Source organism: Spermophilus citellus, assembly GCF_964194105.1.
Source record: "Spermophilus citellus genome assembly, chromosome: 11".
Classification (NCBI taxonomy): Eukaryota; Metazoa; Chordata; class Mammalia; order Rodentia; family Sciuridae; genus Spermophilus; species Spermophilus citellus.
Genome location: NC_138192.1, coordinates 129709719 through 129725475, shown reverse-complemented (window position 1 = coordinate 129725475; position 15757 = coordinate 129709719). Strand labels below are relative to the sequence as shown.

Here is a 15757-nt window from a genome sequence, read left to right as displayed (position 1 = left end):
GAACAGGGCCCATGTGCTATAGAGATGGGAGCCTGAGTCCCTGATAGCTTTGTTGGACTGCTGAGGCAATGCAGCCACCACTGCCCCCTGGACTTCTATTAGGTGAGAAGGAAGAAAGCTTATTTTTTTAACGCTCTGGAGAGAGAACAGGGACACCCTTTGTCTTCCAGAGAAGCTTCCCCTGAGTGTGACTTCCTGGCAGGGAAGGAGGTAGAGTACCATGTCAACCAGGGTGGACCGGTCAGCACTGGGGAAGCGGATGCTGCTGGTGAAAATGGTACAAAAGGCATCCTTTATTTTGAGACAGGGTCTCACTAAGTGGCGCAGCGGGCCTAGAACTCAGCCTCCTGCCTCAGCCTCCAGATGGGCTTTGTTCTCACTGAGCATCTGTCTGTGAAACCCACTTCCCCTGGAGTTTCCAAAGCCAATGGTCCCCTCCCACCTCTAAGACTTCTTGTGTGGCATTTTGGAGTTGTCTTCTGTTGAAGGTCCACAGTAATCTGAGCAGGTGAACCAGCTGAAGACACCTGGGGGCTAGACTAAGACCCACTGCTAACAGCGCCACCGTGTGGCCATGGGAAGAACCGCATTTCCCAGGATTCGGGCCCTCTCTCATCTCTGTGCAGGAATCAGGGATCCTCCCTGAATTGTTGGATGATTCTGGGGAAGGCCTGGACTTCCTGCTTGGCTGACCTGTGTGAGTTTAAACTGGTTTTCTTATTCAGAGAAAATGAAGTTTTGCACCTTGAATTTGTGGAAGGCAGAAGTAAATAGAGTCAGCTTTGGCTTTAAAGGGTCACAGCTAAAGATGGAGAAGCTCACCTGTGGCCTGCTGAGGTCACCAATCTCCTCTGAGGGAGATGGCTTGAGCCCTGACAACCCAAATCCTGTACATAAAGGGATGAATAATCAGCCCACTGTACCTTCCTGTCCTCTCCCTGTCACTGTGCCAGGCTTGGATACCCGAGACCTGGGTACAGTCCTCTCACGGGAGCCCCCTGAGGCCCACAAATGAATATAAACACCCCTACTAGCCAATTCAACTTTCCCAACACCCAGGTGTGGGACTTACTACACACACATTTTACAGATGAGAAAACTGAGGCTAAGAGCTGAGTTGCAGCTCTGTCAAGGTCACACTTCTTGTGTAACAAATTATCCCAAACTCTGTCACCTACAACAACAAACATTTATTATTGCACACTGTTTTGGAGTGTTTGGAATCCAGGAGCAGCTCAGCTGGCTCAGGGGCTTTCAGGGGGCTGTGATATTTGGAGGCTCTACTGGGGCAAGAAGATCCACTTCCAAGTTCACTCAGTGGCTGTCGGCTGGAGGCCTCTGTTCTCTGCCATGTGGGCATCTCCACAGGGCCTCAGCTTCCCGGCTGGCTCCCCAGAGTGAGTTACTGTGTGTGAACGGGACTGGCTGCGCCTTTTATGACCTTATCCCAGAAGTGACCTACCATCACCTCTGCCTCATTCTGTTGGTGACATACACCAGCCAGCTTCCGGGTGGACCGGACTGCACAGGGTGTGAATGCCAGGAGGTAGGGGTCACTGGACTATCTTGGAGGTGGGCCAACCACAGACCCACGACTAGGGTTCCTACAGCATCAGCCTTTGGCCCTTGGGATAGGAGGCAGTGGGGCTCCCTTTGGGAGAGGATTGACACATTTAGCAAATACAAATACAGGTTGCCTGGTTAGATATGAATTTCAGATAAAAATGAATCATTGCTTAGAGTAAGTATGTCCCAAAGATTGCCTGGCAACCCTACTGTGGGGAGGAGGAGCAGCACTCAGGGTGACACGCATGCCAGGGGGTCCGAGATCTAGCACTCTAGGGTTATACATGGGACCTCAGGAAGACCAGGACCCTGGTGGATGCCAAGCCCAGCCCTCCGACACCAGCCCCTGGCTTCCCGGAGAGATCCACAGCACCTACAGCAGAAAGGACTAGAAAAATCACACTGGACCCTGCTGCTCCCACCCTGCAGAAGACCTCCTTCCCCAGGCCCGGGAGAGAGGAAGACACCCACCCTCGGCCCCAGCTGGGCCTTCAGAAGCCCAAGCTGAAGGTGGGGGAGCAGGGGGAGCCGGGAGCACAGGCCCAGAGTCCTGCCTGCTCTGCCCCCTTGGGGAGGGAAGGCGGAGAAGGGCACCGTCTGTGGGACCCTCACAGCACTCTCTCCATGAGGCTGGCTGCAGTGACACCATCCGTGGTCCCTGAGCAAGCCTCCTCCTCTCCCCAAACCCTCCAGCCTACTCTACCTTCAGCCCACATAGGTGGCTCCTGCTTTTGACCTCCTGCTCGGGCCTTGCCTTGACCTTGGCCCCAGCCTCGTAGGACAAGCAGATACAGCCCAGGGCTTGAGCTGGCCTCTCCTCTCTGACTCACTGTCCACAACGCTGCCCAGCGGGGCCACCCTAGATGAAGCGCTTGTCCTGCAGGTCATAAGAGAAGGGGTCCCCGGGGAAAGGCTGGGGTGGAGGCTGGTTGTAGGTGCCCTGCAGGAAGATCCAGGCTGTGCCTATCACCATGACGGGCGTCACCACACACAAGCACAGGCGATCCACTGTGCGGGCCACCTGGTTCCAGCTGTCCTTCTCCTGGAGGAGGGGGCAGACACCATGAGGTGAGGAGGGTCCTCAGACTGCAGGTCTGAGGGGACCTCCAAGCAGGGTCCAGCAACAGAAGTGTTGGCCTGGCCTCCACGTGTCTGTGAGGACGTCTTGGGCTGGCAGCACATAGGACAGATGGGATGTGCTGGCATGGTCCCCAGCGAGGGCTTAGGCCTCTTGGACACAGGCAGGACTGGTCATTGTGTCTGTTGGGGGAGGAGACCACAGCCACCCTCGCTGATATACTGCAGGGTTTCAGGGGCCTGAGGACATGGGCAGGTCCCTCTGCTCTCTTGGAGTGCTCCCAGCTACTCCTGGCAGCTCCAGGCCACAAACTGGAGATGAGACTTTCTCCAGGGAGAATTTTAAAAGTTACACACAGTAAACGACCACATATGGCTGGGCCTGCCTGGACATCTGGCTCTGTCTGGAGTAGCAGGCTTGGGGTTGGGCAGGGACAGAAAAGGTAAGCCGTGGGAGAAAAAAGGGACCCAATAAATGCTCAGAGTATAGCCTGGCCAGGGCGGGACCATGAAGCCATGCATGTGTGTCCCTGCAGATGCCTGGCTGGTGTGCTGCTTGGGCAGCTAGACAGGAATACAGGCCTGGGATCCGTACCCACCATGGACTCCCCCATCTAAGTCGGGGTATGGATGTGGGGGGAGCAGCACCCTCTTAAGGCAGGACCCTCTCGATCAGCCAGTGCGCTGCGTGGACACTGCGCGCTGCAGCCCGGGCCGCTCACCTCGTTGTAACTGTTCTGATCTTTCATGTGGTTAACGATGAAGTTTGCCCCCTCCACAGCGGGCTTCAGCTCACTGAAGAGCTCCTGCTGGGCTTGCTCAGAGCTTGCTGGGGGCCTGCCTGTGGACATGAGGCAAAGGGCATGTGTGAAGCCTGCCCTGTCACCTTCCATAGATGGCCCATGCCCCAAAGCCACCAAGGACCCACGGGCAGTGGTGAGGCGCCGGGCCAGCCCATGCCGCTCAGACTGCTTCTCAAACATGAGGTCACTGCGGGACTTGAGTGAGAAGTACTCCTCAGCCTTGGAGATGTAGCCCAGGGAGCTGCTCCTCCGGATCAGGGCCCCGGGGCTGGGCCCGTCCTCTGCCGGCCGGGACATGTGCAGGAGCTCTGGCAGGGTCTCCAGGAAGAGCTTCCGAGGCCAAGAGGATACAAGAAAGGCTGCTTCACAAATGCAGGGTGACCTTCACACTCCCTCATAGTTGTGTCTCCCATTTCTCGCTGCCACAAGCTGTTCCTTCCTCTGACCCTGTCACTTATTTCCCTAATCCCCAGCTAAAGGACACCTAGGTTGCTTCCAATTCCCCTCATTACTCACAGCACAGAGCAGAACTTGGTCACTGAAAATAAATACTACAAACAAAACAGCAAGATCAATGCCCCAATTGCTGAGCTCTTCCCTTTAAATACTTCAAGATGCAAAGAGTCGTAGGCCGTCCCAGAACAGCCTGCTGGCCCTGCAGTGCCTAAGAGGCAAGGACAGCCTTGTCCTGAGCACCTGCACCCCAGTCTCCACCTTCTTCTTTTTTCTCTATTTTTTTGGAACTGGGGATTGAACCAGGGGTGCTTTACTCCTGAGCTACATCCCCAGCCCTTATTATTTTTGTTTTGAGACAGGGTCTAAGTGGCCCAAGCTGGCCTTGACCTTGTGACCCTCCTGCCTCAGCCTCCTGAGTAGCTGGGATTACAAGCATGTGCCACGATGCCTGGCAGCTGGATAAATTTTTACAGTTGCATTCAATTGTGTAGTCACCACCCAGACACAATAGCAAGCATTGTCCCCAAAGATGCCTCTCTCTCAATCCCTTCCCACCCGAGGGAGCCACCATCCCGACTTCTATCATCAAAGCCTGGTTTGGAAGGGCTGCAGATGTAGCTCAGTGGTACTGGGCTTGCCTAGCCTGCTGAAGCCTGGGTTCAACCCCCAGTGCCACAAGAGAAAAAGACTGTTTTTGCCTGTTCTTAAGCGTCAGAGAAAGCCCACCCGGCTGCGTGCTTCCCTGCCTGGCCTCTCAGGGGACGGCCTGCAGCGGAGGCTGGCGCAGCCCCTGTCTTGACCCCCTCTCCTGAGCTTGGCCCTGCACCACTTCCAGCTATTGGCTGTGGCCAGCACTCACCTTCTTGACGCCCTCAGACAGCACGTGGGTGCTGGGTGTTCGGAAGTGGATGTTGAGGGTGATGACACAGATCACCACCACCATGGTAACCAGGACCATGCCAAAGAGCAGGAACCTGTGGGCAACAGGCAGCCTGGAGCCTGGGGGCGGCGGCGCACAGGGCCGGGCCAGGAGTGGGCGAAGCCAGGCGTGGGCCACTCACTTGCCAATGAGGGGGATGGCCATAGACGTGGCAGGCAGCCGCTTGGAGATGAGCAGCAGGAAGACAGACTGGGCCAGGAGCACCGAGATGGCCACGGACGTCTTCTCGCCACCTGGGGAGCCAGATTTGGCTGGAACCCGAGACCTCCAGCCACAGGGCTCACCACAGGGGCTCTGCCACCACTGTTCACAAGGCCATGGTGCCTGATCAACATCAGGCTGTGCTCTGCAGTGCCTGGGCTCAGATTCCAGCTCTGCCACTTACTGGTGGGGCGGCCTGGAACAAGTAGCCTAACTGCTCTGTGCCTGTTTTCTCAAGACTCGCGAGAGTGTCAATACCAGGCAAGTGCTGAATGGATGCTAGTTGTCACCAGGTGCCATGGCACCTGCCTGGAATCCCAGTGACTAGGGAGTCTGAGACAGGAGGATAGCCAGTTCGAGACTGGCAAGACCCAGTTTCAAAAAAAAAAAAAAAAAAGGCTGGGGGTGTAGCACAGTGGTGCAGCCCCCCTGGGTTCCATCCCCAGCACTGCAAAACAAAACAAACCCCCAACCATCACTGCTAGCCCAGCCTCTGACACCCCGCTTCCCCTCTGAATCACAGAGCTGCATGTGTCGGCCTCCTTCAGAAAGCTCTGGGACATCCGCACAGCACACGATGACACCCAACATGCCACCCTTCCAGCAAGGACCCAGCCAGCACTGCCCTGCCCTGCCCTTCCCACCTGAGCTCCTGGGCAGGAGGGTCACATGTGCCCCAGCCCCGCCCCTCCCCCCGTGCCTGCTCCCACATGGTCCTGTCTGGCAAAACTCCACTTCCTCAGGGAATCCTGCCCCCGCCCCCACCATTTAGAATGGTCCCCCAGTAGGGCCACCACCCAGGCCTGTGGCTTCACCATCTGCCACAGGCAGGCACTGGGTGGCTCATGGTGAATGTCCTGAAATTGTAAAATTACTGCTTCCTAGAGCCACATGAGCCCAGGCTGATCTTTTGCTCCCGCATCCCAGCCTCCCAGAGGCCCCTGGCCGGCTCAATGGGTCAACAGCTGTGGCCTCTTGGATGACAGGCCCAAAGTAGTGACCCTGACAGGCCTGGTCTCTGCCTGGCCACTCTCCCGGGGTCCCTGGAAAGCTTCTTGAGAGAGGCAGAGTGGGCCCCTGCCCTGGGCACTGCTCTCAGTGGGCCGTGGGCCTCCCCCAGCTGGCCTCCTGGCCCTCAGGCCGGGTGCCCCAGGCAGGGCCTCCAGGAGTGACACCTTGTGGCCCCGGGGGAAACAAGGGGCAGTGCTGAAAGGCCCTCGACCCAGAGGCCTCAGGGGGCTTGGGGGTGGGCCGGGCGGGGAGGCTCACAGTCGGCAGGCAGGTAGAAGACCAGGTTGATCATGAAGGAGATGAGCACGCAGGGCACCAGGATGTTGATGACGTAGAACAGCGGCTTGCGGCGGATGATGAGGTAGAAGGTGACATCCTGGCGGCTGGTGCTGTCCAGCGAGGCGCTGGGGTCCACGTTGACCCTGGCTGGCCGGTGCACTATCTCCCACTCCCCATTCTCTGAGGGTGGACATTGACACCTGGGGATCAGGCCAGGTGCGGGGGGTCCCAGGGACTGGGGCCTCAGGGGCAGGATGAGAGCTGGTGGAGTAAGGGGCCCGGGGTGCAGGGTCGGAGGTGGGGAGGCGTGGCGGTCTCAGGTTGTGTTGCTGGGTGTCTGTCCCCAGGGGACGTTTTCCTCTGTGACTGTTTTTTTTCCCCCTCTGGGAAAAATTGCAGCTGAGGCCAGAGTTCAGTAAGTCTCAGCTAGACTGTGTGCAGCTGGAGTAAAAGAGACTTCCCAGCTATTGCGCATGTCAAAAGGAAACTCAGTTGACATCAACCGGGCCTCTCCTCCCCCTGGGTCTTGGGGGTAAGAGGGCCTCCCTTGATGTCCCAGCCTTGAGATGGGCAGGACCCTGTGGTCAGGGGTAAGCAGTGGGCCCCATAGATCTGAGCCTGGTCACAGACAGGGGGTGGGGGTGACAGTCACCCCATCAGGTGTCACAGCCCACTCCCCCACCACACCCCCGGGGTGTCCACCAACCACCCCTCCAGTGGGCCACACCCATTCTCAGCGACCCCTGCTGCACCCAGAAGAGTATTCTGCCCTGAGTGGGGCAGCGGCTGTCCCCGCTCAGCTCTGCCGCTGGGTGTCCTGTGAGATACTGGGTGTGTGGTCCTCCAGGGGTGGGATGTGTCTGTCGTGAGCGTCAGAGTCCTAGGTGGCTGAGAGGTGCCAGTGGGTCTGTGTCTACTCCTGTGTGTGTCACAGGGCCTCCCCACACCCCGCGCTGCTCCCAGCACCTGTGAAGCCCTCCGGGTCGATGATGATCCACTCCACGGGGTAAGCGCGGCCATCCTCCTCCTCCTGCTTCAGGCTCAGGGTGATCTCCTTGGCCGTGTACTTGAGTGAACTGGGGAGAGCAGTGGACAGAGGGTGACCTGCAGCCGCAGTGGGCCAGTGAGGTGAGAGGGTTAGAACAGAGGGCCACTGTGGGTGGGGGGGGGTTGATCATTCACCTCCTCCAGCCTGCCCAGGGGGCCCTGGGCGGTGAGGGGCTAGAGAGGTGGGCGCACCTGAACTTAAGGGAGCAGTTCTGCCAGTCGAAGGGGAAGTAGGTGACAGAGATGGGGCAGGAGGAGCGGAAGATGGCGGGGGGCAGCCAGTACACATAGCCCGAGTTGAAGACCAGCACGTTGCAGGAGTAGGAAATCTGGAAGGAGCCGTCATTGCTGGGGGCAGGGAGACATGTCACTGTGAGCACTGACAAGCTCAGACCTGGCAGGGTTGGGGAGAACTTGGGGCTGGAGGAGAGGTGGAGAATGCCTAGGAAAGGGAGGCGCCACTCAACTTATTCTCCAGCACAATCTCGGGAAGCCACAGCATGTCAGGGGGCAGGCGCAGGACACTGATGTTCCCAAAATCTTCAGCATCCCACTGTAGCCGGCTGTCTGTCCAGCCCTGGAAGCCCAAAAGCATGTCAGCAGTGGGTTCTGCTGCTGTCCAGCCTTCCTCATCACTCCCACTTCCACCAGGAAAGACTGAACAGGACCTGGGAGCTGTGGCAGATGAGGAGGGAGGCAGGTAAAAAGTGAGGACTCAGGTCTGTCATGAACAGCTGTATACAATGTGCACTGCACAATGTAGGGAGCATTATTTCCTATTTGTTTCTGTATTAGGAACTTCTGACAGCTCTGACACTTTTATTAAGAGTGTCTTGTAATAAAAATCAGAGTAGAGTGACAATTTCCCCAAAGATCCATTCTAATCTTCTTGAAGTGGCCATCAGAGCTAGCAGGGGTCTAGGTGGGAGAGAAGGGCATCTGGGCCTGGGGTTTCTCTGTAGGGAGGCACTAAGCCCTTCTGCAGGACAGTATCCAAGGCAGACTAGAGGTCCCCTAGTGGAAGAGAGCACAGGGGACCCTGGGCCCTGGACCCCCACTCCTGGCCCTGAGGGGGGCATTCTCCTTACGTGCTCTATCCAGACGTTGGTAGTGAGGGTCTCCTCCACTTCTTTCTGGAATCAGACAGGAGGGCTGTCTGTCTCTACCTGCTGCACACATCCACCCAGTACCTCATGTGGCTGCAACCAGGGAACCCTGGCAGCCAGGCCCTCAGGGGTGGGTAGGCAGGCCAGGGAGCAGGAGGGCAGGTCATGGGTGTGGCATGGTGGCCACAGAACTGAAGCTGGAGGGGAAGGGGCACCAGCCTTGGAGTGCTGGAAGCACACAGGGCTTGGGGGTGACAGTGTGTCTCCAGGGAGGGAAGCTGCCCTAGGTGAGCTTCCTCCACAGCTATCCAGCACTGGAGAAGCTACCCACCTTCCCCAGCCCAGCCCTGGAGGGGCCTCTTACCAGGGAGATGAGGTTGGAGAGAGTGAGAGCCAGAGAGACGTCCACACTCTCCTCTTTGCGGGTCACGGGCCGGAGCTCCTTCTTGTAGCCCTTCTCCGTGAAGAGGTGCCTGATCAGCCGTTCCTCCTCGTTCAGGCCCCAGCTGCCTGGGGAGGGCCAGGGATGGCAACCGGGCACTGGGCAGGGGGCCCAGGAAGGAAGCAGCCCTGAGATCCTGTTGGGCCATCGGGCTGGGCTGAACAGAGGGGATCCAACCACCTCCTGGGCATGGGGACCCTGGAGGTCGGCCCCTCCCAGGCAGAGATGGCAGAGTGGGAGTGGGAGTTGGGCATGATCCCAAGCAGGGGGCCATGCAGGGGGAGTCCAGGTGGGTGCACGAGGGACCCCAGGGTGGGGTGATGCCCTTACCACACACCACCAAGGTGGCCAGCAGCCCCAGTGTCAGCACAGGGCCCTCCATCCTGTCCCCTTGATTGTGTGTGCCCTGCAGGGCTGTGGAATGAGGGCAGAAGGCAGAGGGGACAGGTGCAGGGTGGGGGTGGGGGCCCAGGGGAAGAGGCAGCCGGAAATGCAATCTGACACCTCAAGGCAGGTGATGAGGGGGTGGGGATGGACAGCCAGGGCCAGGGCCGGAGCCCAAGAGTGAGAGGCTGAGATCCCAGGCCAGGACTCTCAGAGGAGCAGGAAGGGTGGGGCTGGTGGAGACACTAGTCAGCCATGGACGGGCAGGCCAGCTGCTGCCTCCTGGGGAGACAGAGTGTATGCTCAGACGGGGGCTTAGCAGCCCCTTCTCCCATTTCTCTGTGATCTCTGCCAACTGCTCCCAGAAACTCTGCCCACCCCAGATCTAATGCCCACCCACTGCTTCCCCAGCCAAGAAAGCTCCAAATAGTCTCCACAGAATATAAATAACATTTATTAAAGCAGCGGCAATTCTCTGATGGCACTCCTGGAAGATCCAGTACCCCACCCGCCCTGTGCCAAAGGGGGCGGGCGGTGAGTTTGTTGGCTTGTTGTTGCGATGACTCCTGCCTCCCTCAGCCCGGGAGCAGCAGGTCCTCACCACGGCTGCCTGGCAGGGGGAACCTGAGGGTGGAGTGTGTGCTGTTCCTTCCTCCCCAGCCCTGGATCCGGCCTCACACCCATCTGGGGCTCCTCGGGCTCTCCCTCTGCCAGGGCAGCCAGGCGGAAGGCCTGCAGGGCCTCCACCAGTAGCCTGGGGAGGCTTCGAGCCAGTGTGTCCCGCTCTAGGCCCACCAGGCCACTGAAGACCACGCGCCGGCCTCCCAGGCCTGCCCGCACCCAGGCTCTGAAGAGCCCAGTCAGTGTCTTGGAGCCCAGATCTGCCAGCACCTGAAGAGGAAGAGGTGATCAGGGACCCAGAAACCCAGGCCCAAGTAGGCAATGGGAGTCACCCCCTCCCCCTGGACTCCAGAAACTCACCAGACTCATGCCTGGCTGATTTCTACCCAGTGGCACCCCCATGCGCCCTCACCCCACGCCTCTCCACTCCCTCTGCTCATACCCACCATGCCCCAGCGCACACACAGTGGTCCCCCATCCACTTCCCTGGGTACCCCTGGGGGCGGGGCAGGGGCATTCCGGGCTGGGGGCTGAGTTCTGCCTCCTGCAGTGGAGTGAATGTCCCTCCTTCCTCCATCTGTCAGGGCTGGACTCTGTCCCTCTGTCTCAGGACCCGCATCATGCCAGCCTTCCCGCGTCACCATGAAGGAGCCTAGGAAGCCTGGGGACCTACCTCCTGAAAGTTCATGGCCAGGTGCTCTGAGGGGACCTGCAGGATCCAGGCATGAGCCCCCTGAAGGGCAGCCAACTTCTGTCTCAGGGGCTCCAGCCCAGGGCAGCCTGCACAGAGGGGAGAGGCCCTGGAATAACAGGGAGTCGGCCTCCCGCCCAGGGTCAGGGTTGGGGGGGGCAGCCATCTCTGCTCAGTACGGGTGGGGAAGCTGAGGCTCGGAGAGCTTAAACAGCCACGCAAGGAGGAGTATCTCTTTGACGCCGATGAGGACCCAAAGCCATAATTCTCCGCTTAACTCGTCTGCCCCACCGCGACCAAGGGGAGAGAGAGCCTGCGACGTTGCCGGGTGGGGAACCCCTCCTAGCACAGAATTCCCCGCCTGAAGCCCCTCTGGGCTCCGCCGGCCCCGAGGCTGCACCCCTCGGGAAGGCCGGCGGGGGGCGTCCTTACTGTTCGTCGCCCCGCGCTGCTCTGGCCTCGGCTTCTGGAACCACACTCCCGTAGCCCTGGATCCTGGGGAAGGCAGGGTTAGGGGACCTCCTCAGCTGGAGAAAGCGGCTCCGCCGCGCCGGACTAGGGCCCAGGGCTGGGCCGGGGCTGGAGGGCGCGGGGTACCTGAGTGTAGCCGCTGCTCGAGGACGGGGTGCCGCGGAGGCCGCCGGAGCCACAGAGCCGGGAGAGCCAGGGCGGGGGTCAGACGCCGCAGCCCAGGGCGCAGCAGATCCTGGGCGCCCCGCAGCAGGCCCAGCAGCGTATGCGCCAGAGAGCGCAGCTCTGCGGGAAGGACAAGGGTCTGAGCGGCGGTCAGAGGTGGCCAGGCCTCCGGTCCCAGGCGCTGCCCCTGCCGGGGGAACCGACTCACCGCATCGCCGTCGGCGTTGAAGGCACTGCTGGTGAGCCAAGCGCGCACAGGCGCCGTCGGATCCCGGGCACAGCCGGGCGTAGAAGGCACAGAGCCGGGCGGTATCTGCCAGTCGCTCCTCCGACGGGTCCCAGGTCAGAAGCTCCCTGCAGCTGGGCTCACGAGTGGAGGAAGTCGCTGCAGGCGGGGCAGAGGCCAGATCACCCTATGTTTGCTCCCAGCCCTCCGTGCAGCCCTTTGGGAGCTGGGGACCAACGCTAGGGTGAGGAGGGGGCAGACTTGTCCCCCAGGGCAATTCCGTGGGGCACTGTGGGGAGAGGGAATTGGAAGGGGGCGCTCACCGCTCATCTGCTCCAGGAGCCAGTCTTTGAACACAGCCACACGGGTGTAGACGCCAGGTTTCCCTGGCTCCCCGCAGCCATCTCCCCAGGAGGTGACTCCAAAGAGTACCTCCCTGGGGTGGGGGCCAGGCTCCGAACAGGTTAGGGGCCCTCCAGAGTCACCCTAGGGTACAGGAGAGAGCTCCAAAAGGAAGAGCTCACTTCATTCACCACCCCCCCCCATGCCCACCTTACACCTGGAAGGGTCTGTCTGCTCTGAGCTCTTTTGTACCCATTTTAGCTATAAGGACATAATTGCTCAGAGAAACTGAGTGACAGCAGTTTTCCAGGAGGAAAGGAGGCCATCCTGCCCCTGCGAAGCCGCCCAAGCCAAGCCCTCCAATCAGTCTGGGCTCATACCTGGCATGAGTCGATGCCCCCGGCCAGGTAACCGGCACAGAGCATGGTGCTGGGGCGCAGCCCAGGCCCCAGAGCCCTTTGGCAAGTGTCTGCGCTGAGCAGGGGGACACGCGCCTCCCTCACCGCCTCAGCTTCAGGCCCGTCTACAGGGAAGAGGGAAGGGGCTCAGGGTTGGGGGCCCTTCCCATTGCCCTCTTTGATTCCTTCCCTTAAGACTGGGCAATAATTTGCCGTGTGCCTTTACACTCTGGCCTCCCAAACTCCATCCCCTCGGTGCTCATTCTTCCCCCACACACCTTGGTTCATCCCGGCCTTGCCCCGCTCAATACCTTCGAAGAGGGCTCCCCAGCCTGCAATGGCGCAAGCGGTGCCGGCTGGGGGCTCCCGGGACCCTTGGGGCAGGCACACGGGGCGCGCAGGACCCGCGGGGTTCACTGGTGTCCACAACTGAACCAGGGCCAGGTCATTGTGGAAGGTCTGCGGGTCAAACTGGGATGGGACGAGGGAGTAGCACAATGTCAAGGAAGCATGGAATTGGGGTCCTGTTTCCAGCTCCGGGCTTGGGGACTGGTCTCTCACCTTGGGGTGGGGCAAGATGCGGTTCACTGGCACCTCCTGGGCTTGCTCTCCCTGGGGCCCCTCGGCCAGCACCACAGTCCAGAGAAGCTCATTCGAAGCGCTGCAGAGTGAGCAGGGCTGATCAGAGCAAGGACAAGGACGCAGGAGGCCCCTTGGAGCTCCTGACCCTCACTGAGCGCACCCGCACTACCCAGCAACCCTGGTTGATCCTCCTCAGGGTGGGGCGGGGGGTAGGGAAGGCGGGAGGGCCATCCTCCAGGTAAGGCCAATGCCCTGGGCTGGGGTCTGTATGCTGGCTTGTCTGGTGCCGGCCCCTTGAACCTGGACAGGCCTCCGCCAGGGGGCAGCAGAGACCGGCTCTCTCTCAAGTCTTCCGGCAAGTCCTGGACCCAAGGTTGGGGACTTAGGTCTGCAGGGGAACACCAACATACCCCACAAAGCAATGCGCCGCTGTGAGCACCCAAGACGCTGCCACTAGGACACCGCCGCACAGAGGCTGCCCGCCGAGTTGCAACCTCACTAGCCAGGGCCAGGCCCCGGGGGGAGCCGCGCTGCCCCCCACTATGCGTCCATGAGCCCGCGTCACGTTGGCAGCTCCAGGGCTCCTTTCACCACATGACCCTAGAAAGGCAGAAGTAACATGGTGAGGGACAACTTCAAGCTGTCCTCACGTAGAGGCCCACCCTGCTCTTTGCCCTGCCCCCTGAACCTTTTTTAGCCTCACCTGGTTCAGGTGGGTCCTGGAGGAGGGGTGCTTGAGGCCTGGGGTGTCCAGGTCCTGCTGAGAAACAGCCCTTTGAACCTCACTGCCACCTTCTTGTGGCTCCTCTTCCCTAGGCAGGGCCTGAGCGCCCTCTGCTCTTCCACCCGCTTTGCACCCCACCTGCTAGCCCACAGGTTCTGCAGCCATGAATCTCTCACCAGTCACAGGTGAGTCCAGCCTGTTCCCACCTCCTGCCTTTCCATATGCTGCGCCCCAAGCTGGTATGCCCTTTCCACTTGGAGAGAACTCTATAAGTAGTGTGGTTCCAGCCCCAGCAGTGTCTGTCCCCCAAGAGAGGGGGGTCTGAAGATAAGGGAGAGGGATGACAGAGAGAGCCCAGGGTAATGAGTGCAGTTCAGGGTAATGAGAGGCGTGAGTGGCCCACCTCTGCAGGTGTGCAGTCTGTGCTGAATCTCCATCTCCACCCGCTTCACTGCCCACTGGGCATTCCTCTGGGCAGCCTGCAGTGCCTGGGTCCCCTGGGCTGACAGAACTGCTGGGACATGGACACAAAATTAAGCATGGTCGGGGCCTGAGCCCTGCCTTGGGGGACCACAGGGAAGCAGGCTGGGCTCCCAGAGAGCCTGGGGGCACGGGGGGGGCGGGGAGGGGGGGAATGCTCCAGGGCCCCAGGCCCAAGCCTCAAAGCAGATGGTCTCAGATTCTCAGCCCGAGATATCTCCTTAATTCAAATAAACTGATTGGAATCTCTCAAAAGCACTTGTCCTTAAAAACATAGGAGGAAAACCATCACCCCAAGATATAAATATCCCAGAACTCAGGCAGATCGACAGGAAGCGGCTATGGTTCACCTGCCCGAGTTTGGGCCCAGACAGCCAAAGCACTCTGCAGCGCTTTCCTGCTGTCTGCTAGGTCTGGAGCCTTCTCCTGATGCCTTTGGCATCGCTCTCCAGTCGGCTCCCCGGCCAGCCTATCTGCTCCTCCTCTCCTCTCTGTATCTCAGTTCCTGGCCCCTTCTCTCAGGAGGTGGGGAGAAGTCACCAAAGGCCTTGATGAGGGGGGTGACAAGTTTGCCTTCCACACCAGGAACCCCACTTCCTCTATGCCCCTCCCACCTCAGTCGCTCCCCCAGACCAGCCCAGGCTCACCTTGCAGGGTGCTGGGGGGCAGGCGCATGTACAGTGGGTGCCCATAGGCAGACCAGGGGTCTGGGCGGGGCGGTAGCAGCAGCAGCAGCAGCGCAGCCAGCAGCATGGTGACCAGGAGCAGGGGCAGGAGACCCCGTCCTCTTTCCTCTGGGGCCTACCCTGCCCGTGCTTGTCCTGTCTGCCTCCCACTGCCTTTCTGCCCCTGGGCACAGAATTTTTGTCCTTCAAATCATCTGACCCTGTTCCTTACATCAAAATTCCCCACTTCCCCTGGTCTGTGCCTCACCTGGCCCTCACCTCCTAGGAGCCCTGGGGAAATGGGGCTGTGGGGGCTATATAGAGGACAGAAGGGGGAGGGCGGCCAGGACTGGGGGAGGGAATGAGGTAGTGGGCTCGACCCTCACCTTTGAAGCCTCATCATTCCGGCTCTGAGCCCCCCTTCTGTCAAAGGAGCCCTTGTTTCTGCGGCTCCATCAAAGGGGCTGAGACAGGGGAGAAGAGCTGACGGTTGGGCCCAGGGCCAGGCAGAGGGGGGCTGGTGGGCAGGGGCTGGGAGGGGGGATCCCCATCTGCCTGTGCCCCCTGAGGAGTCTACGGCTATGCTGGGGGCAGATACTCTTGAAGGGAGGAGGGAAGGGGGGTCTGGGGGTCCTCAGCAGCCCCACCCCCTGAGGAAGCCACTAAGCTTGCAGCCCCTCTGCCCCTAATTGCTTGGCAGCGTCCCTGCCTAGTGTGGCCATTTCTAAAGATGATCAAAGCATCCTAATTAACGCCGTAATTGCCGCGCTGGGGCTGGTGGGGTGGGAAGAAGCAAGGGCGGGGGGCACTGGAGTGGCCCAGAGAGGAAAGCGGGAGATGAAAGGCCCCACAGTGGCCCAGTTCGGGGAGCACGGGCCCCAGCAGCTTCTGACGCTCTCCCAGACCCCTGTCCCTGCCTGCTCAGCCTGTCCAGCATTGTTCTCAGTTGCTGTGACCCTGATCTGGCAGGAGGGAATCTGTCAGGAAGGGCCACAAATGAGCAGCTCTCCTGGAATGGAGTCACCACCTGGGGCAGGGTGTGCCCTTTGGTCCTGCAAAAAGCCTGGGGCCAGAAAAACA

The 15757-nt window shown here is 60.1% G+C and overlaps 2 protein-coding genes across 5 annotated transcripts in view; both read right to left on the bottom strand.

The window, feature by feature from the left end:
- Window positions 1-1170: 1170 nt before the first annotated feature.
- CHRND (cholinergic receptor nicotinic delta subunit) lies at window positions 1171-9367 on the bottom strand (the record flags this gene model as incomplete). 4 transcript variants are annotated; one of them, XM_081260767.1, is made up of 13 exons in its annotated part: window positions 1171-1405; window positions 2397-2608; window positions 3366-3484; window positions 3572-3776; window positions 4762-4876; window positions 4964-5075; window positions 6313-6513; window positions 7300-7409; window positions 7573-7728; window positions 7848-7957; window positions 8469-8513; window positions 8851-8996; window positions 9259-9367. In XM_081260767.1, 12 exons carry the CDS (start codon window positions 9308-9310, stop codon window positions 2426-2428), a joined length of 1554 nt encoding a protein of 517 aa, XP_081116893.1. In that variant the 3' UTR covers window positions 1171-1405; window positions 2397-2425. The 4 variants fall into 4 exon arrangements, with proteins under 4 accessions (XP_081116893.1, XP_081116892.1, XP_081116894.1 ...); XM_081260766.1 differs by having other exon boundaries at window positions 1171-2608; XM_081260768.1 differs by lacking the exon at window positions 8469-8513 and having other exon boundaries at window positions 1171-2608.
- Window positions 9368-9792: 425 nt separating this feature from the next.
- Window positions 9793-15757, bottom strand: part of PRSS56 (serine protease 56) — a gene marked incomplete at its 5' end in the record, with an annotated part of 34569 nt that continues 28604 nt past the window's right edge. Inside the window, 13 exons of the mRNA XM_081261757.1 lie at window positions 9793-10203; window positions 10607-10713; window positions 11057-11119; window positions 11222-11380; window positions 11469-11645; window positions 11810-11972; window positions 12209-12351; window positions 12538-12697; window positions 12788-12887; window positions 13219-13408; window positions 13512-13565; window positions 13936-14043; window positions 14660-14813. Of these exons, the coding sequence (XP_081117883.1) occupies window positions 9910-10203; window positions 10607-10713; window positions 11057-11119; window positions 11222-11380; window positions 11469-11645; window positions 11810-11972; window positions 12209-12351; window positions 12538-12697; window positions 12788-12887; window positions 13219-13408; window positions 13512-13565; window positions 13936-14043; window positions 14660-14813 (1872 nt within the window). The 3' untranslated portion in view covers window positions 9793-9909. The remainder of the gene's footprint in view (window positions 10204-10606; window positions 10714-11056; window positions 11120-11221; window positions 11381-11468; window positions 11646-11809; window positions 11973-12208; window positions 12352-12537; window positions 12698-12787; window positions 12888-13218; window positions 13409-13511; window positions 13566-13935; window positions 14044-14659; window positions 14814-15757) is intronic.